General features: G+C 45.2%; 1 protein-coding gene and 1 long non-coding RNA gene across 3 annotated transcripts in view; one reads left to right on the top strand and one right to left on the bottom strand.

Annotated features, from left to right (window-relative positions):
- The window catches only part of IGDCC3 (immunoglobulin superfamily DCC subclass member 3), a 66,781-nt gene extending 46,443 nt beyond the window's left edge, over positions 1 to 20,338 (top strand). For both annotated transcript variants that reach the window (XM_072614193.1, XM_072614202.1), the window contains 12 exons: positions 4,730 to 4,874; positions 6,392 to 6,522; positions 8,005 to 8,142; positions 9,557 to 9,715; positions 11,010 to 11,175; positions 12,997 to 13,244; positions 13,626 to 13,790; positions 14,013 to 14,204; positions 15,441 to 15,545; positions 15,839 to 15,977; positions 16,731 to 16,938; positions 17,947 to 20,338. In XM_072614193.1, coding sequence (XP_072470294.1) covers positions 4,730 to 4,874; positions 6,392 to 6,522; positions 8,005 to 8,142; positions 9,557 to 9,715; positions 11,010 to 11,175; positions 12,997 to 13,244; positions 13,626 to 13,790; positions 14,013 to 14,204; positions 15,441 to 15,545; positions 15,839 to 15,977; positions 16,731 to 16,938; positions 17,947 to 18,114 — 1,964 coding nt within the window. In that variant the 3' untranslated portion in view covers positions 18,115 to 20,338. The remainder of the gene's footprint in view (positions 1 to 4,729; positions 4,875 to 6,391; positions 6,523 to 8,004; positions 8,143 to 9,556; positions 9,716 to 11,009; positions 11,176 to 12,996; positions 13,245 to 13,625; positions 13,791 to 14,012; positions 14,205 to 15,440; positions 15,546 to 15,838; positions 15,978 to 16,730; positions 16,939 to 17,946) is intronic.
- LOC140506746 (uncharacterized) overlaps positions 11,657 to 21,551 on the bottom strand; it is a 47,111-nt gene continuing 37,216 nt past the window's right edge. The window contains exons 2-4 of the long non-coding RNA XR_011968066.1: positions 18,130 to 19,032; positions 17,143 to 17,213; positions 11,657 to 11,767 (exon numbers count right to left, since the gene is read on the bottom strand). This is a non-coding gene — a long non-coding RNA (uncharacterized lncRNA). The remainder of the gene's footprint in view (positions 11,768 to 17,142; positions 17,214 to 18,129; positions 19,033 to 21,551) is intronic.

The raw sequence follows: 21,551 nt of genomic DNA, 5'->3' as shown, positions 1-21,551 counted from the left end.
GTATTTCTTTCAGTTACTCAAAAACATTACTCTGGGCCACAAATCTATGGCACCAAAGAGGATGACCCCTTTGTTCTAGAGGCTAGGGTTTGGGGATGGGAGCCCAGACTTGGGATGTCCAGTAAGTCTTCCACTGCTTGTTAGGGCTGGCATTTGGTGGAAAAGCCCCTAATTTTCTCTTCCTTTCCCAATTTCATTTGCCCTTCTAACCCTCCTGGTACAGTGGTTGAAGCCAAAACCTTTTAAGCCGTCATGATGGCTTTGATAACACAATGAGGGAAGGGGCTTGTGGAACCCAGGTCTCCCAACCCTACCTCCTCCTCAGTTTAGCTATAGACTGTGAGACAAGTATAGGAAATATATTAGGGTCATGTTCTCTGTGCCCAGGAAAAAGAGCCCTGATTCTCTACGAAGAGAATTAGAAGTAGTGGCAGTCCATTTCTGCAAAGGGAGGAGACATCCAATGACTGGTCAGAATTAGCTTTAGTGTCCTTTTGTGGGCATCATCATGTGCTCTTGACCCCAATTTTAGGGCGAATGACAAGCATTGATACTGAGCTGGGAGGTGATCTGAGTGAAGGTGGATGAATGAGAAAGTACTTAAGACTATGGTAAGGTGTGTGCGTGTGTGTGTGTGTGTGTGTATGTATGTGTGTGAAGTCTAGTTTCAACTTTTAAAAAATATTTTTATTGATCCTTTTTGTTTTTATAGCACCAAGATTTCCTAGTTTCCTTTCAGTCTTCCTCCCAGACAGTTATCTCCTATAACAAAAAATATTTTTTTACAACTAACAAAGAAAAATTCAGAAAAACTGGTCTGTACATGGGAAAAAACCTGACATTCTGTGCAATGGTTTATACCTATGGATTCCCCCACTTTCTGCAAAGGAGTAGGGGGAAGGGCTGAAGGGTTTTATATCTCTTCTTTAGCGTCAAGGAAAATCTAGTTTTGCTAGTTGAATGGATATTTTCCTTTTCTCATTTCTTCTCACGAACTGAAGGACTCGGTGTAGAGGAGGAGATATCACCCTAGAGCCCTAATTTCCCTGTGCCCAAAGGAACTGAACTAGAAACTGTCCCTGGGGTCAGACTTGGTCACTGTGCCCTGAATCCTCAACTGGCTGGCCTAAGAACACACAGAAGCCCATTAGAATATACAATTATTAGAGGCTTAGAATACTAAAGTCAGCTGAAGAGGCAATCAGGCAGGACTCGAACCTAGATCCTTTGAGACCAGTTCCAATGCTTGTTTTCACTACAGGTTACCAACTCTTCACACATAAAAAGTGTGTTCTAGTGGAACATGTATTGGTTTTTGAGTCTGTGGCACAATAAAGTGCTGCCACTTTATTGCCTGTGTTAGCTCAAGCAAGTCACTTAACTTGTATGAACCTCAATTTCCTTTCCTGTAAAATGAGGGAATTGGAATAGATGACCTCCAGGGTCCTTCTCAGCTCTAAATCTCATGCATCTCTACATACACATACCTGCACAGACTAACATACACAGACACAAATTAGATAGAGACACAGGCATTCATGAATATATACATACAAGTATAAAGGCAGGTTCCTATATATGAATACTTATATGTGTGTGTGTGTGTGTGTGTGTGTGCATACATACACAGACATATTCAGATACACACATTCATGGTGTGTACATACACAGACACGTTCAGACACACACACATGTCCATAGACATTACCAGAGTGTGCTGGAACCACCTCAGACTACCTCTCAACCTCTGAAATGAACAAATGCTGCAGATCTGGGCTTAACTTATTGTTTTGTTGTTCATCTAGACCAGGGGTCAGGAACCTGAGGCCTCGAGGCCACATGTGGCCTTCTAGGTCTTCAGGGGCAGCCTTTTGACTAAGTCCAAGTTTTATAGAACAAATTCTTTTATTAAGGGGATTTGTTCTCTGAAGTCTGGATTCAGTCAAAGGGCTTCGCTTGAGGACCTAGAGGGCCACTGTGGCCTTGAGGCAGCAAATTCCCCACCCCTGGTCTAATAAGAGAAAATGTTAATAATGCAGAGTCAACTTAAAAGTGTACATTTTGGAAGGGGGAGTAGTGGAGAGCTGGTTGTTAAACACTCACCAGCACATTGCTGCTCGTATATGTTTGTATATTCATGGAGGCTCATGTGTGTGGGTACATAATCACATATTCACAGACACTCTGAAGGTTGTGGGAAAAAGAGGAATGGGTCTGAGGGATTTTTCACAACGTTTTGATATTGAACAATATATGAACGGCAAGGACGTTAGCAGTAGAATATAAGCCATTTGAGGGTAGGGATTGTTTCTTTTTTCTTTTTGGTCTTTATATCTATGCCATCTGTGTCACTTAGCACCGTGCCTGGTACATAGTAGGAATCAAAATGTATTGTGTTGCTGTGGGGATGGGAGCAGTGCAGGCTCAGAGTCAGATCAGAAGTTGTCATACAGGGTTTAGATCCTTACTATTTTCTAGCTGTATGCTCCTGAGCAGGTCACTTGATCTCTCTAGACCTCAGTTTCCTTATCGGGAGAATGAGTGGATTGGACTCAGTGAGCCCTAATTCTGTGATTATGATTCTGTGACAGATTCTGCTTTCAGCAAAGGACAGTGGAGGGCACGGGGCAGCTGAGGGGCCAGGGCCAAAGGAGGTGGCCTTGGGAGGTGAGGGCCAGAGGTGGTACCGGACTCCTTTTCCAAGCTTCCCTTCTCCCTAACTGAGGGGAATAAGGGGAGGGGGAAGAGGCACCTTAAGGGAGCGAGAAACAACTGTCCCCGTTGATGGAGTGCCTGCGGCAGAAAGGAGGGGCCCAGGCTGCCTGGGAGGACAGATGGCGAGTTGGGCTCACAGCACTCGAAGCAAAATGGATATTAATGAAATAGAGATTCTGTAGCAGTTGAAGCCTCTTGGCCACCTCCCCCACCCCTCACTCCCCAATGGCTTTGTGTGAGGTATGATACAATTTTAAAAGGCTAAAGCATTGACAAGGACTTTCTATTTTTTGGAGCGGGGGGACCCTCAGTCAGCTATCCCTGTGCACATTCCCCTGGATGCGGAGTTCAAAGGGTTAATTTAGATCCCCCCAAAGGTGGTGGGGGTGGGGGTGGAGGGGAGAGTTCTGAATATTTATGACTCATTGAAATGTAGATTGGGGGGTCTGAGAATCCTCACCATCCACTTGTCTGTCACTTTCATGATTAAATCCCAATCCTCCTTCCTTGCTCTAAGAAAGGGTCTCATTGGGGTAGGGCCCCTGTTCCAGAACCGAGGGTACAACAGGAGACTGCAAAAAGTGGGGTGCAGATGGGATGCTTGGTTAACATCTAGTTATATTAAAACCAAGACTGAACTGGAAGTGGGATGCCCCGGGCTCCAGCTTTTTGTCCATGATAAGTGTAGAAAAGAGGTAGATACAAATTGCTATTAGGTAGGGATTTGAGGAAGGCAAGAGATATAATGCTCATAGGGATGAATGCTGAATTTGGAGTCAGATGACAGAGGGTCAGGTCCCTATCCCATTACTTAATACCTGCACGACCTTGGCCAAGCCCCTTCACTTCTCCAAGTACCAGGTTGTGTTTTTTTTCTCGTGTAAAATGAGGGCGTTGGATTAAATCAGGGGTTCTTAACCTTTGTTGTATCATGGACCCCTTTGGAAGTCTGCTGAAATCTATGGATCCCTGGTCACAAAAAATGTGAAATTTATAGCACATGAAGGAAGACAGTTATGTGGAAATAAAGATGTAGCCTCCCCCATCCAATTCACAGACCCCTTTAAATCTATCCAGGGACCCTAAGTTAATACCCTCTAGATTAGATCTGAGGTCCCTTTGAGGTCCAAGACCAATAAGGCTTTTTTTGGGAGGGAGGAAGGCAAGGCACATTGGGGTTAAGTGACTTGCCCAAGGTCACACAACTGCCAATAATCCTTTTCCAGTTGTGGGGAGGTGAGAATGAAGACTTCCATGAAGTGATGTTTTGGGATGCATGATGGATTGATAGCATTTCAAGGAATAAATATTATTGGAGTTGGAAGAAGGAGATTGAATTGAAAGTATGGAAACATATGCACCACGACTCAGAGGTAGGAAACCTCAGAAGAGATACAAGGATGGCATGATTGTCCAACCAGCCAACTAATCAATTGATCAACAAGCATTTATTAATTGAGTACTGTATGCCAGGCACTGAACAAATCTCTGGCGATACAAAGAAAAAAATGAAACAGGCCTGCCCTCAAAGAACTTATATTCTGTAGAGAGAGACAACACTACGTGTAACTGACATTTAGGATACGCAATATCTTTTGTTTTTACATGCCTTAAATTTTCCCCTCATAACCCTCCTTTCCCTCCCAGAGATCTATCACATATAGCAGGGGATTTAAAAAAAGAGAGAGAGGACTGAAAGATCAGTAAAAAGTCAATCAATACACCAAAAAAATCTGAAAATATATGTAGCTTTCATAGAATAAGGAAAATATCTTTTCTGATCTGTTTGTTGGGGACGGTCTCGTACTTTGTAGTTTTACAATGTTTCTTTTTTGATTTTTCTTTTCATTTACATTACCATTATCTTTGCACACACCTTTAAGTGCAAGAACTGCAATTAGAAGTTTCTGGAGGAATGTCACCCCAGAACTCTTCCCATGGCCTCCTCTGAGTCAAATCTTTGATGCCCTTCCTGACCCCTACTTCCCTCCCTTCCCCTCTTGTCTCCTGCCAGCCATGTCAGATTTTCATGTGCACCCACAGGCCACAGTGGGTGAGGAGGGTGGAGTGGCCAGGTTCCAGTGCCAGATCCATGGGCTTCCTAAGCCCCTCATACTATGGGAGAAGAATCATATCCCCATTGACACGAGGAATGACAGGTGAGTGAATAACTGCTTGTGGGAGAGAAACTAATGAAGATCAATGGTGGTCACAGGTAGCTGTTGGAGACATAAATGACTGTGAAGGTGGCTGTCTGTGCTGAAGAGGTGACTAGGTAGCTGGGTGCAAGAGGACATTGGCAAATGTTACTGTGGATGTGACTGGGCTGTCATGGAATTAGCATCAACCAGGGAGCTAGGAAGCTTAGCTCCGCTGTCAACTATGGGACCATTTCATTTGTCTGGGGTGCAGTTTCATTTTTGAAGTGGTGGATGGGTAGAGAGACTAGATATCTATGGATATGTTGGACTAGATATCTGTGGATCCTTTTATCTACAGATTTCTTTTAAAAAATGTTTTATTGATATCTTTTTAAAATATCACTGTTACTTCCCAATGATTCTTTCCCCTATAATAATATGATCATCAATGGTTACAATGAATCACAAACAAAGCAAATCAATACATTGATCGTATCTAAAAATGGATGCCTCATTCTGTACCCATTGGCTCTCTGCACCCCAGTAGTCACTATTATTGATCAGAGACCAGAAGTCGTAGAGGATGGTTTTCTTTTCCAGTATTATGGTCATCATATAAATTGTTCTGTCTCTTCTTACTTCACTTAACATCGGTTCAAATTTCCAAGTTTCTCTGATTTACTCATATTCATTATTTTATGGTGCCATAATATTCCATTGAGAGGTAGCATGATGAAATGGATAGAGAAGTGACCGTGAAGCCCAGAGGATCTGAGTTCAAGTCCTGACATATACTGGCTGTGTGATCCTGTACAACAGGAGATTAGGGGAATTTAACCTTTCAGTCCTCTAGGCAACTCTCCAAGGTTATGAGTTGCATTAAGGGTGCGAAAGGAGACTGCAGAAAGTGGGGTGCAGACAAGATGCTTCTGGGACCTTGGTTAGTATCTAATTATAGTGAAAAGAAGACTGAACTTGAAGTAGGAGGCCCTAGGTTCCATGATAAATGCAAAAAAGAGGTAGATACAAAATGGCTTAAGGGTTTGAAGAAGGCAAAAAGTCTTGTGGTATATTGGAATGTGTGCGAATCTAGAGTCAGAGAAAGAAGTTCCAACCTGACTCTGGCGTTTACTAACTGTGGATCCTTGGCCAAACCCCTTCGTTTCTCAGAGCCCCAGTTTGACTCTTTGTGGAAGGACTGGGGTGGCAGCATTGGTAGAAGGACTTTCCTCACCTGGGGGTTCCTTAGGCCAGTCCCTATGTCTAATATTACATTACATTCGTGTATAATGACTTGTTTGGCCATTCCCCAATCAATGGGAAGCCATTTTCCTTCCTGTTGTAAATTTTTTCTTTTTTGCATGCATGAGACCTTTCTCTCTCTCTGACCTTGTTGAGTTGTAAAATGCCATGACTGTCTTGTGGATCTAGAGTATGTCTTCGCAGGTCTGCCTCTGGCTGTGATTGGCTTCCTGCCTGAGACTTTGCATCTGTGACTGTGATGGACTGTGTGTCTCTGTCTCTGACTCTGGCAGGTATACTCTGCTGCCCAAGGGTGTCCTACAGATCACAGGGCTTCGGGCTGAAGACAGCGGCATCTTTCACTGTGTGGCCTCCAACATCGCCAGTGTCCGAGTCAGCCGGGGAGCAAGCCTCACCGTTTCAGGTGAGAGATCTTGCCTTTTCCTCTGTCCTTATCAAGGATTTCCCTGGCCCCTGGGTAATTACCCTTATCCCTTCTCACCCACCACTCTCCTATTAATTACGATAATTATTAGAATTTTAATAGCCAGAACTCTAACATCTTGTTTTTTTACAAAATTCTTATGGGTTCCTTTTCACGTCACCACTTTTGGACATACATGGAGCTACTTCCATTTATCGATTGAATCCTCCCTTATAACCAAGATAAATAATTAGGCAAAAAGAGCCAATCCAGTGACCTTTCTAACAACCTGGCTGTAGCAGTTCCCAGCCTCTCTGCTGAGATGATTCTCTTATTGACTATTCCCTGTTTCCTCTCATTCACTAATTCATTTGCTGCTAACTATCCTCTAATTCAGTGGTTCTCCAAGAGTGGTCTAGGGATTCCTGGGAGTTCCCAAGATGCTTTCAGGGGGTTCTCAAGGTCAAAACCATTTTCATAACAATACTAAGTTGTTCTCATTTCTGACACACTTACTATTAATAGATATAACTCATAAAAACAAGCTCTTTGGGGTCCTCAATCATTTTTAAAAGTGTTATAGGGAATCCAAAGATTTGATAATCATTGCTGTAGTTAATAGGTACAAACTGAGCACCTACTTATCAAAGAGTATAGTCCTACTTTCTGTGGAGGATTCTTGAGAAAGAGAAGATATAGTCCCTGCTCTCAGAGAGTTTCTACTTTAGCTAGAGGAAGCCCATCTTCTCATTACCAGCTTGACTCAATGGGATGAGACTACAATGATATTGTATTGTTTAATAATAATTAATATATTTTTGCCTGTGATATGATAATTGCCTGTGAGGCAGGATACAACATAATAAAACTTGGGCAGCTAAATGGTGGAGTGAATAGATTCTTAGAGTCAGGAAATTCTGACCTCAAATCCTGCCTCAAATATTTACTTTGTGACCTTGGGCAAGTCACTTAGCCTTTCTCAGTCTTAGGTTCCTTATCTTAGCAGCTGTCACATGGAACTGCTATGGGGATAAAATGAAGTAACATGTAAAGTGCTTTACAAATCTAGGACTGTAGGCCTAGACAGATTCAGGTGACTTTGAAGTCAGACTTTGGGTCATCCTGGACTGAGACAGGAGACGCTCAAACTTTCTGAGTGTCCCTGGAATGCCCTAGGTATCTCTAACTTCAGAATGGCCTGAGGAGTCAAGGGGTTTGACTCAAATATCTTCTCCATCATTCAGCTGTCTGGGGATAGGGGAGTTCATTCTGAGACAGTCTTCCGATGGTTGGTGGCTACATTTTCCCTGAGTGCTAGACTATGGGATGGGTCTTTTGGAGTTCCAGGCTAGAGAATTTTGTTTTACCTCCTTCTCTGTTGCTTGTGCATGCTGAGTTGTCGAGTTTGGGTCCAGGGATGGTGTGATTCCTACTCTGACTCTTAGCTAAGTGAAGAGGGAGGACGTGGTGGTGTCTTCCCAGGCTCCGGCTCCAGTGTCTACAAGGAGCCCACAATCCTCGTGGGGCCTGAGAACCTGACCCTGACTGTGCACCAGACAGCTGTGTTGGAGTGTGTTGCCACAGGCAACCCCCGCCCCATCGTGTCTTGGAGCCGCCTTGGTGAGCCCCATCCTCTCCCCCCGCCCATCCCCTACACCCTGGAGTGCCTGGTTTTGCCCAATTACTCGGAGATTCCAAATCTTATTTATTTTCTGTGAAGTTCTGCTCTGTACGGGTGGTGGGCCAACAACTTGACCCTGTCTGACGGGATGTGGGTGGTTGGGGTAGCCATTGAATCCTCTGGTCCTGGGAGCAAAGGCTATACTGTTTGGTTTCCATTCTATCCTATCCCATGGCTAACCTTAGCCCCACCCCTTACCATTCCTCCATCCCAACGGCATCCGATTCCCAGAGCACTATCTGTACTTGGCCCCCAGGATGCACAACTCTCTATTTTCAGACCCTCAGTCTAGCCCTGTTCCCAGACCTTGGTTGCTTAGCCTAGCCAGATTTTAATCTCTGCTAACCCTATAGGACTATCATCCTCGCCTCCCAGTCTCTGCCTAGAGCCTCTGTCCTACTCTGAACCCTCACCAGCCCCCTCTAATCTCCAACCCTTAAGCCTCTAGTCCCAGCCTCCTAATCCCTGGTTGTCCCCAGCTCCCTCTCCCCACCTCCACTAGGATTCACTTCCCCCAGTGCCACTGCTTGAACCCTCAAGTTACTGAAGGAGAGAGGGAAGAAAGGGTGACTGTAGGCCACCAGCATCCCTGAGAAAGGGAAAAAGGAGGTGGGAGGGGTTGGGGGAGGGTAGATAGGTATTCATGAAGGAGACTGTGCCACATTGTAGCAGCCAAGTAATTGGTAACTGGGGTGGGGGGATGGATAATAGAGTAAATTTCACCACTTCAGAGACTGAATGGGGAGCTGTCCATGTGTATTATGACTGTACTAATCCGCTCCTGGGGAGGGGGAGTGCTCAGGTCCCAGGGCAAGGAGCTGGACAAAGAAATCCTAACAAGCTAAGTGACCATTAGGACAACCAGTGGCAGAGCTGCTGCCACCCCATCCTCCTCCCCCACCCCACCCAACCCCCACTGTTGTTGCTGCAAGATGCCGATGAGAGAATCCCTTTATGTTAGAATTGGAAGAGACCTTAGAGACTGTCTAGCCTAGACTTCTCAATTTACAGAGGGGGAAACTGAGGTACCAAGATAGGGCACACCTTGCCTAAAATCACAAAGTTTGTCAGTGATTAAGATGGCATTAGAACTAGGGCTCTTAATATGTGATTTAGTATTCTTAATAATCTGTCATGCTGTTTCTTTCATCCTCCAGCCTGAGGAGAAATCAAAAAGTCAGGGTCTCACTGTTCTTTGGGAAATGGGTGGGGGAGAATTGTGAGATAAGCTTGAGGTCTCCTCCCTCAGGGAGTTGATACCTCTATTTCTTCTCTCAATATCTCTCTGACTTTTCCCTTCCCTGCCCCGCCCATGTCTCATTCTGCCCACTTCCATTCCCATCTCCTCTCTAGATGGCCGTCCCATTGGAGTGGAGGGGATTCAGGTACTGGGGACAGGGAACCTCATCATCTCTGATGTCACTGTCCAGCACTCGGGAGTCTATGTCTGTGCTGCCAATAGGCCTGGCACAAGGGTACGACGTACAGCCCAAGGTCGGCTTGTGGTTCAAGGTACGAACTTTAAGGGAAGAATAAAGGAGAAAGGAGTTTCCTTCCTTAAACCCATCAGTCATTGTCTTCTTTGATAGTCATCTGAATTTCCACCCCTCATCCTCATATATCAGTCTCATTCTTATCCTTATTTCCATCCCATATGCCTAAACCCACCTCTATTTCCTATCCCTTGTCCCTCATCCTTCATTCTGATTTCTATCCTTTTTTTCCTGTTTCTCAACTGCATCCCTTATCTCCATCCCTCATCCTCATTTCTTTAATCCCATCATTTCCACAATCACTGCCGTAGCTCCCAGACTTATGGAATCTTTCTCTATATACCCACATTCTTTCCACTTACCCCTATAGTACCATTACTATGTAGTAATCATTAGCTCCATTACTATATTGTATCACACATGGAATCAAGAACAGCAACCAATCATATTGGATCTGAACCCAAAGAGGAGGTTAGATCTGCATGTATCCTTGCCTGCACAGTAAGCTACCCTTCAGAGCCAGAGCCTGGACCCATGTTTCGGTTTTCAGGATTATTCCTTGGTTGTTTCCTCATGAGAATTATGGGTAGGGGATGGGGTAAAGAGAAAATTAGTGACTTAAATGCTTGCTTGTTTAGCATTCCATGTGCTACTAATCTGTCTAAATGAAAGTGACGGAGCGTTTCATTTGTAGAGTGTTAATGGAGCCTTCTGCCTCAGGATTGGTGGGAAGTGGAATGCAGGCAGGCGGGTAGCAGGGGGTGGTGCTCATGGCCCATCCATCTTCCAAGTCATTATAGCCTGCAAGGAACAGCCAAACCTATTAGCACATTTATTTATTTAACAATTTCCGAATGGGGAGCTCAGCTTGATCGTTTTCAGATAGAAATGTCATGCATTGGTGTTAAAGTGGAAGTATCTCTCATCTATGCATGGAGAGGGGGCCAGTCATGATGTTCAGATTCTGCACAGGGCCCCTTAACTCCCAAATCTCTCACCAATTCCCTTTCTCCTCATCTCTGCCTGACAGAGGACAGAGTCATGGTGTATATACATGCTGGGAGTTAAGGGAACTGGATGAAAGGTCAGGAAAGATCTGGGTCAGTGGGGACTGAGATGGGAAGAACAAAGACATAGTAGCAGAAGCTAAGACTAGAGAAACATTGGAGGTTTGGGAGCCTTAGGAGATGGAAGAGCCCCGTTTGTAGTCATTGGAGATGAGCCATATTCTTCCTAAGCTGTCCTGTATACAGGAATTTCCATTTCCCTTCCTCCTCATCTTCACCCTTCCTCTTCTTTATGCCTCCCACCAGCCCCTGCAGAGTTCATCCAGCATCCCCAGTCCATCTCTCGCCCAGCTGGAACCACAGCAATGTTTACCTGCCAGGCCCAGGGGGAGCCACCCCCCCATGTTACGTGGCTGAAGAACGGCCAGGTCCTAGGCCCTGGAGGCCACGTTCGTCTCAGGAACAATAACAGGTACCAGCTACGTTCAGAATAGAAAGGTGTGCATTTGAGTGGCAGAGGGGGGAGGCACAGATCCAAAAGGAGTAAGTGGTTGCTACATGAATATATTATATTAATATAGACGGAACTCTTTAAGCAAATCTCATATAATATTTGGAAATTTAGATGGATGGTAGGGTGAGGGTTCAGTGTATAATTTTACTTTACAGAAGGATTCTTGGCTTTTCTCACCATCCACCAACATTCCTGGTACATTTGAATTTATGATTTTACTTACAAAATCCAACTTGCATATAACTTTTTAGGAAACACGTATGTAACCTGTGGCTCAAAAGTCTGGATTCATATGGACTTGATTTCGTATCTTAAGGCTTCCTAATCATAAATCTCTTTGGTTCATGCTCCCATTCAGGGTTTATGTGGGGAAAGCAGGATTTGCTTTGTGTCTAAATGGATACTCAGCTTCCATGAAAGCACTGAAACTAACAACACATCAAAGACAGCGCAAGTTTTATTCTAAGAAAAATGCAAAGAAGTAGAACCTGAGCCCTTAAGTAGTGAAGACAACTCCACTTTTCTTTCCATTGAACCTCACTCTTCTCTCCTGCAAGGCGAATGAACTCAAGGTTACTACAGAATAAAATAACTCTGCCCTTTGAGCTCCACTTAATAGTAATGATAACAATTTCTAACCTTTTTATAGCACTTACTTTGTCCTGGGCACTGTGTTATGTGCTTTACAGATATTATCTTATTTTATCCTCACAATTCTGAGAAGCAACTCTATTGTCCCCATTTTACAGGCGAAGGACCTGAGGCAAAGAAAGGTTAAATGACTTGCCCAGGGACACACAGCTAATAAGCATCCGAGGTCAGATTTGAACTCAGGCTTTCCTGACTCCAGACCTAGTGTTCTATCCACTAGGCCATCTAATATCACTGTCCTCTGCCCCCCTTAAAATCCAAGTCCAAAAATCACAACTTAAATGAGTAAACCAACCATGTGCTTAAGGTCAGTGGCAGAATTCTTAGGGAATTCATATCTTGTTTAGAAAGTCCACAAGAAGATAGATGAGGCTTATTAGATGTCACTGGATGAGCTGGGGCGTATCTGGTCACACATGACATAGGTAGAGAGGTAGAAAGGAAAGGAAGAAGGGAGAAAAGAAAAGAAGGAAGGAAGAAAGGATGAAAAGGAGGAAGAGGAGAGGGTAACATGGGAATAACCAAAGGAAAGAAGGGAAGGAAACAAGGAAGGGGAGGAGAGAAGTGACCCTTTTGTAGTCAGCAATATACATGTCTCAGCATACATGGAGAACTAACACGTAAGGTCATGTCTTCATTTAACCAGAACAGAGCATTGTGCACAGCAATGGGTAGGATCAAGAGACCATTTCTAAGAACCAGAAGAACTGGATTCTGGTCTTGACTTTTCTGCAGAGTTAGCCTTAGTTTCTTCATCTGAAGCAAATGGGGTTAATGACAGTTGCCCTATCTGCCTATAGGAATTCTGGGAGATCTACCAGAAAAAGGCATAATTAATAGAGGACCAGACAGTCTGGAAGCCCTGAGTTCAAATCTAGACAATTTATTTAAGCTCTCAGTGCCCCTGGCAACTCTTTTAAGACTATAAGTTAAGATGAATCACTGATCTGTATCACCAGGGGAAGGTTCTACCTCTGGAAGACTCCCAGATGGATGAAACCACAAGTTCTGTGATTTCAAAATGACGAAGTGGACATAAAAATGCTTTGGAAAGTTCCAAGTGGTGTCCACAAAGGAGGACGCGGTAGTTCTCCATTCTACGCTGTTTTTCACTCTCCTTCCTTCCAGCACACTGACCATTTCGGGGATCGGCCCTGAGGATGAGGCCATCTACCAGTGTGTGGCAGAGAACAGTGCCGGGTCATCCCAGGCCAGTGCCCGGCTGACTGTGCTGTGGGCTGAGGGACTTCCGGGCCCTCCCAGGGATGTACGTGCAGTCTCTGTGTCTGCCACTTCTGTTCGTGTATCCTGGAGTGAGCCACTGCTGAATACCAAGGAGATCATTGGCTACGTCCTACACATCAGGAAGGCAGCAGGTGGGGCCAGAGGTGGCATCCCTCAACTTGAACCTCCTTGTACCCGTTTTCCTATCTTTACCCCATTATTTGGGGGCTCTCCTTCCCCACCCCCAATCCTTCTCTGTCAGTCAATGAACATCAATGAAGCATCTGTTAGGTGCCAGGCATTGAGTTAGGCAACTAGGCTGCTTTCTCTACATCCCTACATCTTGCAGCTCTGTACTGGCTTGCTCCCCTACTTACTTTTCCCCTTCCCTCCCCCTATGTTCTTGGTATCTACTTTTCCCCCTACTGACCTGCCCTCTGAATCTTGCTCTCTTCCCAAGGCTTGGGGGCTCCTTACCCCAAAGCTTCTCTTTGGGCTCTTATACTCATCCCTCAATACTTCCCATTCCTCAGACCCCCCTGAGCTGGAATATCAAGAAGCTGTTAGCAAGAGCACTTTTCAACAGTTGGTGAGTGACCTGGAACCTTCAACAAGCTACAGTTTCTACATCAAGGCCTATACTCCCCGGGGAGCCAGCTTAGCCTCTGTCCCCACCCTGGCCAGCACTCTGGGAGAGGGTAAGAACTGGACCTTGGGGGTGGAAGAGGAGGGGGACATGGGGAGAATCCTAAAGCCAGAAGTGGTGACCAGGGAGTAAGCTGGGTCTCAGGGGCAAGGGAGGAAGGTGCTAGGAAGGCTGGGTTGGTGGCCTTGTCTGTACTTTGAGGGAGGAGAACCCAGTGCTCATATTTCAGCTTTTCTGTCTCTGTCTCCTTCTAAATGCACCTACCCCTCTCCAGTTCCTGCCCCACCACCACTCTCTATCCGGGTTCTGAGTAGGTCCTCTGTCCAGCTACTATGGGAGCTGCCCCCTAAGCTGACCCAGCAAGATGGTGGTTTCAAGCTTTTTTACCGCCCAGCAAATCAAGCCCTCTTCAGTGGTCCCGTCATACTGCCAGGAATCCTCACAGCCTACAATATCACACAGCTAGGTAAGGGAGCCAGGGAGTCTCCCCATCTACTTGGGAATGTCTAACTTCGTGGTCTTGTCAGGGAGGGGAGCTGGTATGGTCAGTAATGTGGGTAAGTGTCCTATTATACACTGCTAGTAAAGGTGGGTGTGTGTTTTAATGTGGTTAGTAAAGGAGCTATGTAGTCCCTGTGAACCAGTGTATGGTGACAGATGGGACTGGTGAGGGGCAAGCCATAGTGGTTGATGTGGTCAATAAAGGGTAGTTTGTGATGGTTATTGAGGGCCAGTATGGTGGGAAAGGGGTGGTGTGTAGGTCACTTAACCCTTAAAGCATTTGTTATGTATGCCACAATAAAAGGCATGAAGAATATTTGGTCTTCTTCAGTTGTATCTGATTTTTTTGGTACCCCATTTGGGATTTTCTTGGCAAAGATACAAAAGTGGCTTGTCATTTCCTTCTCCAGTTCATTTTACAGATGGGGAACTGAGACAAACAGGGTTCAGTGACTTGTCCAAGGTCACACAGCTAGTGTTTGGGGGCAGATTTGAATCGTGAAGATTAATCTTCCTGATTCCAAGCCCAGTGCTCTATCCATTACACCATTTAACTATCCCGATGAGGAAGATGTAAACTTTTCATTAATTTACAGTCTAGTAATAATAGATGACAGAAATCTAGATAACCATAATATATTCGATTACATGCTAAATGCTTTAGAGAGACACAAACAAAGGTCTGTGTGAGGTCATTACCAATGGAACGATTGAGGAAGGTTTTATGAAGAAGGGGGCATTTGAGTTGGGCTTCTGAGTTGAGGCAGGGAGGAATTCAGCAGGTATAGAGGGGAAGGAGCATTCCAGGCACAGGAAACATGATGGGCTAAGGTACAGAGCCTGGAAAGTAGGACTTGTTGAGGGGACAGACAATAGTAAAGTGTGGCTAGAACCTAGATTCTATGGCAGTTATCAATATAAGATAGGTAACGTCACACTAGATTGTGGAGGGCTCTGAGTATCAGACAATGAAACAGTACTTAGTAGTGGAAGTGGAGAGTTTTGAGCAAAGGAATGACCTGTACATCAACAAGATTCATTTGGTAACCCTAAGTAGTCTCTTGATCATTCCTGTCATTCCTTCCTAAAATCGGATCTCTGGTTCACCAGATTATGCCCAGAGCCCTCTAGCCCTCAACCTAGTGTGGGCTGCTTTAGTCCCCGTGTCTGCTCAAAGAAGCCTCTCTCTTCTTGCTCACAGATCCAACGGAGGTATATGAAGTGAAACTCCTGGCCTACAACCAACATGGGGATGGCAATGCCACTGTCCGATTTGTGTCTCTGAAGGGAGCCTCGGAAAGGACAGGTAAAGGGAAACAGAGAGAGAACAAAAGGAAGACATATGGACAGGGAAGTTTAGAAAGCCTTAGCCTATTTGGCACCCTGGAGGATTAGAATTTGGAGTTGTGGGTCAGGGATCTAGAGTTAGCTGGAGCTCCACTTGGCTCCTAGCTCTGCCCAGACTAGTAACTGAGATTATATGTGTGGGTGTGGGTGTGTATGTGTAGCCAGGGAGAGGAGGAAGCAAGGAGATCCTAGAGACTGAGTCACTGTATACCCCTGCCTAACCTGGCCCGCTCTGCTCCATTCTTGTCTTAGCACTGAGCCCCCCCTGTGACTGCAGGAAGGATGAGACAAGTAATAAGACCTCTGCCACAGGCATCATCATCGGCATCCACATCGGAGTCACCTGCATCATTTTTTGTGTCCTCTTCCTTATGTTTGGCTACAGGGGCAGGTGGGGACCACAGTGGGCCAGGGATGGAGAGGGAGGAGAGAAAGGGACAGGAAGGTTACTGGAAGAAAGGATTTTCTGATTTGTGCTGCCAGGGGGATGTGGTGAGGGGGTTCTGTGTCAGGAGGGAGACAACCTCTTCTTGCCAGGTCCTCTAACCATAGGGATGGGAGGGTTTGGTTGGGTTTTGTGCCCAAGCTAGGGACACTCAGCTTGGGGATGGAGGAAGGCTCAGATTAGATGGAGGATGGGCAGAGGTTCCACCTAGTCACTTTATTAATCTAGTTTATTCACTATCTCTCCTCCTTCAATCATCTGTTTTTAACTTGCCTTTCTAATTATTTCTCTTTCACTCAATACTTCTCATTCACTTTTTAAAAAATAAAATTTTATTACTATCATTTGTTTTTCCATTACCTAGTTTTTCCTGTATCCCTCCCACAGTCCTCCCAGTCATCCCTTGTAACAAAGAATTTCATTCCTTCTTTCAGTCTTTCTCTTTCTCTCTTTCTTCCAGTTCTTTGATCACTCTGTTTCTATGATTCTCTCTCCCCTCTTTCCTCTCTCTACACCTCTGTCTCAGTATGTCTGTCCTCCTGTTCTTTGCATTATATCTTCCTAATGGAATAGAAGCTTCTGGAAGGGTGGGTGTTGTTTCATTTCTGTTTTTTAACCCCACCTCTAGTCCACTTCCTGGTACATAGTAGATGCTCAATAAGAGTCTCTTGAATTGACTTGTGCATGTCTCTCCCTTAGGCTCCTTCAACATAAGGATGTGGAGGATCAACTGTCCCCACCCCAGGGGCCCCGGAGCCAGAGGGACCTAGGCATTCTGGCCTTGAATGGAATGGGCCACGGAGACCGAGGCCAGCTCAGTGGGGATGAGAAACGTCTGGATCTGAATGAACTGGAGCAGCTATTCCCACTCTCTCTGGGTTCAGGCCATCAGGGCAGCAGGCTTATGGTAAGTCAACAGGGAATCTGGAAATATTGGTGTCTACCTATGGGGCACTGAGCATGGTGTTCCATGCACAAGTGTTAATATCCTCACCGAATCACTTGTGACCAATTGATGGAGGACTCCCAGACTCACCACTTAGTGCCAGTCTCAAACCTTAGCCACTGCTCTCAGGCTAATCCTTTGCCCAAGTTCCTTCTGGATACTAACCCCCATTGTGGACAGTTGCTCTTTGGTCTTCATACCAGGCACCTGAAGTCCAGAGAAGCTCAGCCAGCTACCTGGAGCCATGCAGCAATAAATGAATGAAAAAAATTGATTAAGCACTTATTATGTACAAAGCATTGTACTAAGTACTTGGAGATATCAACAGAAAAATAAGACAGTCTCTGCTCTCAGGGAGCTCACTTTCCAACTGGGGAAGACAACAGGTACAGAAGGGTTTAGCTGCAGGGTGAAGGGAAAGGCCCAGTTGAGCCCTTAGGATATCTCAGTGTATTTTAGTATATAGTGGTAGAGCAGATGGTGATACCTGGTTGTCTTCCATCTTGCTAAAAGATTCTAATTGTTAAGTCTCTGTTTATCCAAGTAATGCAAGCATTGGATGGTTAGGAGAGGAACAGAAGCTGGAGGGGCCCAGCCCATGACTGTTGGGAAGAGAATGAAGGTGGGCTCTGAGTTCCCTCCTATGGGGAGTGGGGGTGGGTGGGGAGAGGTATTTGTCAGAAACCAACTGGGAAAGAAGGAGGAGACATTGACAGGAAAGTTGGGTTACGGGCCTCACGGTGCCTGCTCCTTCAGTCCTCCTGGTGCTTGTTGGGAACCGGGTGGTAGGGGCAGGAGAGAGAAAGCACGTTCTGAGGCACCTGCCTCTACTATAGAAAGACATAAGTCAGCCCATGCTGACTTCACCTGCTCAAGCACTGAGTCTTGGTACACTGTAGCTTCCCTATGGAGGGTTGGGGTTAGTGGGGAGACACTGTTCCTAATATTGCCCTTTCCCTCTTCCGTTAGCGGGACCCTGGATCCACAGCCCCATGTGATGAGACCCAGCTCTCCACTCTCCCACCTGATGAACTCAGCATACTGGAAGAACAGATAACTGAGATGTCCTGTCTGGCTGCAGGCATCCCCCCACAACGGGATGAAGTGCCCAGCTCCAGTCCCACCAATGAAGGATAGGTTGCCAAGTCTCACCATACTCCCTCCAAGATGCTGCAGCTGACCGAGTTTGGACAATAGCCAGTATCTGTCAGCTCTTAATGGTGACTTCTTAAATCTCAGGTCAAAGGAAAGATTTCTTCTATCAAGCTGTGTCTGACCAGAGCCTCCAAGGGCATTCCCTCAGTCTCATCTGGGCTGGAGGTCACTGCTAGGGAGTATACCCTTTTTTCCTCCAGATCATTTAGGCCTGATCCTCCTTTGAGAGATACTTCCATGGGAATAAGGTGGAGAGGGAGTCTCCCCTGGCAATCCTTGTAGCCAGCTTCCGGATTCTTCTCATGACTTGGGATTAATTCTCTTAAGAAAAAAAACCTAAAAAAAAGAGAGAGTGAGAGATAAAGGAAGGTAAATCCTTCTAATGTGACTCTAAAAATATACTCCTTCTTCCCTCATCACCCTTGGCCCTGGCCAGGTCCCTCTTCTCTTGTTCTCCCAACTGACTCCGTCCCACCCTGGCCAAGTGGCTCTGTTCACTTCCTCTTTTCTCAGGATGGTTTTTGGCTGTTTTGACTCTTGACTCCAAAGTATGAGAGGCACCTCAGCACCTACCTCAGCCGGAATGAATGTCCTTGGGGGAGGGGAGGTCCAAGGACCTACCCCTCTGACCCCATAGAGCCCTATAGGAGCTTGGTCCTTGCTCTGTCCTACCTCAGGTCCTGGCTTTGGGCCCCCGAGCTCCAGGGCCTTGTTTAGTCCAGATATAAAAAGAAAAAAAAGCACTTCTAGGCGCAAAAGCAAAACTTTTTCTACCTCAAGTTTCCCTCCAGATCACTTATTTGTGTCCCTGGGCCTCATGTCCTCCTCCTTTCATCTTCCTCCTTCCTTCTTCTGCCTCCAATTGAGCCATCATTGCTAAAGATGACTCCCTGGATCTGCCTGAGAGAAGAAAGGGTAGATAGAGTTGACTATCCCATGGTGCCCCTATCCCTTTTCGCCCCTCCTCCACCCCACCCCATCTTTGCGTAAAGACTACTTTTTTTTTAAAGAAAGAATTTGAAAAAGGAAAAAATATGAACCTGCAAACTCTGGTGACAAATTCTCATGGTTACCCCCAACCGAAATGAACCATCTTCTACCCTCAAAGTCATTCTCACTCATTCCCACTCATACATACTCCCCTTTCTCCATCTAGTTTCCAAACTTGTCTCATTCACCTCCATTTCATTACAATTTCACATCCTTCTTAACTCCGAACTTACCCCATGATCTCTATCTCATCCCTAACCAACTCATTCCACTCAGTCCTTATCCCCATGCCCAATTCTAGTTTTGCTTCGACCTTATCCCTTCAGTCTCCCACTGGCCCAGCTCCCACACTGGTACATTTTCCCCATCTCCATTTGCTTTCATCCAGGGATGGATCCCAAGTGATTAGAGGTGGATGGAGTAGCCACCCTCGAATGTACTATGATTGTGATGAGTGTGTGTGTGTGTGTGTGTGTGTGTGTGTGTGTGTGTGTGTGTGTTAATGTGCATACCCAGGCTAGGCCTGCCCACCCTGCCTCACTCCTGGACTGTTGGCGTGGCCTGCATTGCAGATGTTGAGCTGAAGTTATTTCAAAATGGCGGCATGTTGAAGGTTTGACTTTTCACGGTCTGTTTGGGTTTTGTTCGTGATTGCTCAATGAACAGAAAGGAGAAGAAACAAAATAACTATTTTTGATTAAGCACAGAAACATTTTTAATAGCAAAAAGAGCAACCCCAGCCCTTTAAAATGTACCCCTCATATAGGAGAGATTAGACTGTTAGGGTGCTGTCCTCCAAACCCATCCCTTTGCCCCATTAGCTAATTAGGTCAAAAAGGATTGTGGTGTGTAATAGCAGTAGGGTTGTGTGTCCATGGGGATTTAATGGGTAATACAGTGACAAAAATGTTCCCCTTCCCCAGATGCTCTGTTGGCAAGCAGGGGTTCTCAGAGCATCCTGGTCTTATTGACCATCCAAGTCAAGGAGGCTGGAGGGTTGGGTCCAATGGAGACCATTTCTTTCATCACAAAAACTTTTATCTTTCCTTCTACCTCCAGTCCCTGTTTCTGTCCTTCCTGGAGTGATAAAGCAGAAATAGAGGGTACTGGAGAAGGAGTAGGGAAAGAAGAAAGGGGGAGCTGGAGCCCTGGGCTACCTAGGAATTTCTTGCTATCTTCTCTGTCTGACTGAATAAAGTCCTGTTGCCAAAGTGAACACGTGTGTATGTAACTAGACTGAGGGTGATCAAAGGTGGGGAAGGAGGAAGTTGTGGGGTGGAGATTGTAGTGTGATGCCTTTGGGATGGTGGAAGATGTCTGACTATGGCATCTTTTAAAAGATCCAATCCCCCCACTCTCATATAACAGAATAGTTAAACAAAGTCAACTGACCTAGGAACTATGTATACAACATTCCATGCCCATAGATCACCACCTCTCTAGGTAGAGGAAAGTAGTGTGTTCCAGGAGCAATTTTCTGGAACCAAGACTGGTCTTACATTTCATTTGGTACCATATCTTTTAGTGTTGTTTTCACTTACATTATTGTAATCTACAGATTTTTCTTTTGGTTTGGCTTTCTTTGATCTCTCCCACTTTATTCATGTTTTCCCATGTTTCCCAGAATTCCTTACTTTTGCCATTTCTTGTGATACAATAATATTGCATTATGTTCATATACTATGGTATATGAACTATATGACTATATGTCCAGGTATTCCCCATTAGGACACTTACTTTGTTTCTAGTTATTTGCTACTATGAAAAGTATTCTTAGGAATATATTGGTACATATGGTACCTTTATTTCTGTCATATATGTGTCCAGTAGTGGGTTTAGTAATGATTTATAAGGTTTTATTCTGTAACCCTATGGAACCACAATAGTTTTTTGCTGCAGACTTCCTCTTCTAAACTTCCCTAATTGAGAAGGGGCTAATTGACTGGGCAAAGAACTCAAGCCCTGGTCAGCGTTCAATTCCACCTTAGCTGTGACATAAAGTTGTACTTCAATTTCTCATCGGATGTTTCCTTAAGCTGTCTGCTTAGAGTAATTGTCACAGCCCAGCACCTTGTCTAAAGGAGGCCAAAGACTGGAAGAAACCAGCCGAATTGTTGTTACCTGTCAACTGATCTCTACCGTGTCCTCCTTTGGTATTTAGCCAGTTTTATGAGGTTTTGATTCTGCCCTCTTCATTTGGGTTTTCTCCTTTAGACTGGTCTATTCTGGCTTGGTCTGTTCCTCTTGGTATCATAGTGCTATTGGACGTCCATCTGGTTTCTGCTTTTGCTGACTCTTGGATTTGATGTCCAACCCTCTTGACTTCATCTCTGATCTTTTTCTTTGCTTCTCTTCCATTGATGTCTCGCTTATTCTAGAGTCTGATAAGCTGCTGTTAGGTTGTTGCCCCACATTACCATGGCTCTGAC

This window comes from Notamacropus eugenii, chromosome 1 (assembly GCF_028372415.1).
Source record: "Notamacropus eugenii isolate mMacEug1 chromosome 1, mMacEug1.pri_v2, whole genome shotgun sequence".
NCBI classification, from domain to species: domain Eukaryota; kingdom Metazoa; phylum Chordata; class Mammalia; order Diprotodontia; family Macropodidae; genus Notamacropus; species Notamacropus eugenii.
The sequence above is the reverse complement of the archived record's forward strand: the minus strand, read 5'-3'. Positions and strand labels throughout refer to the sequence as shown.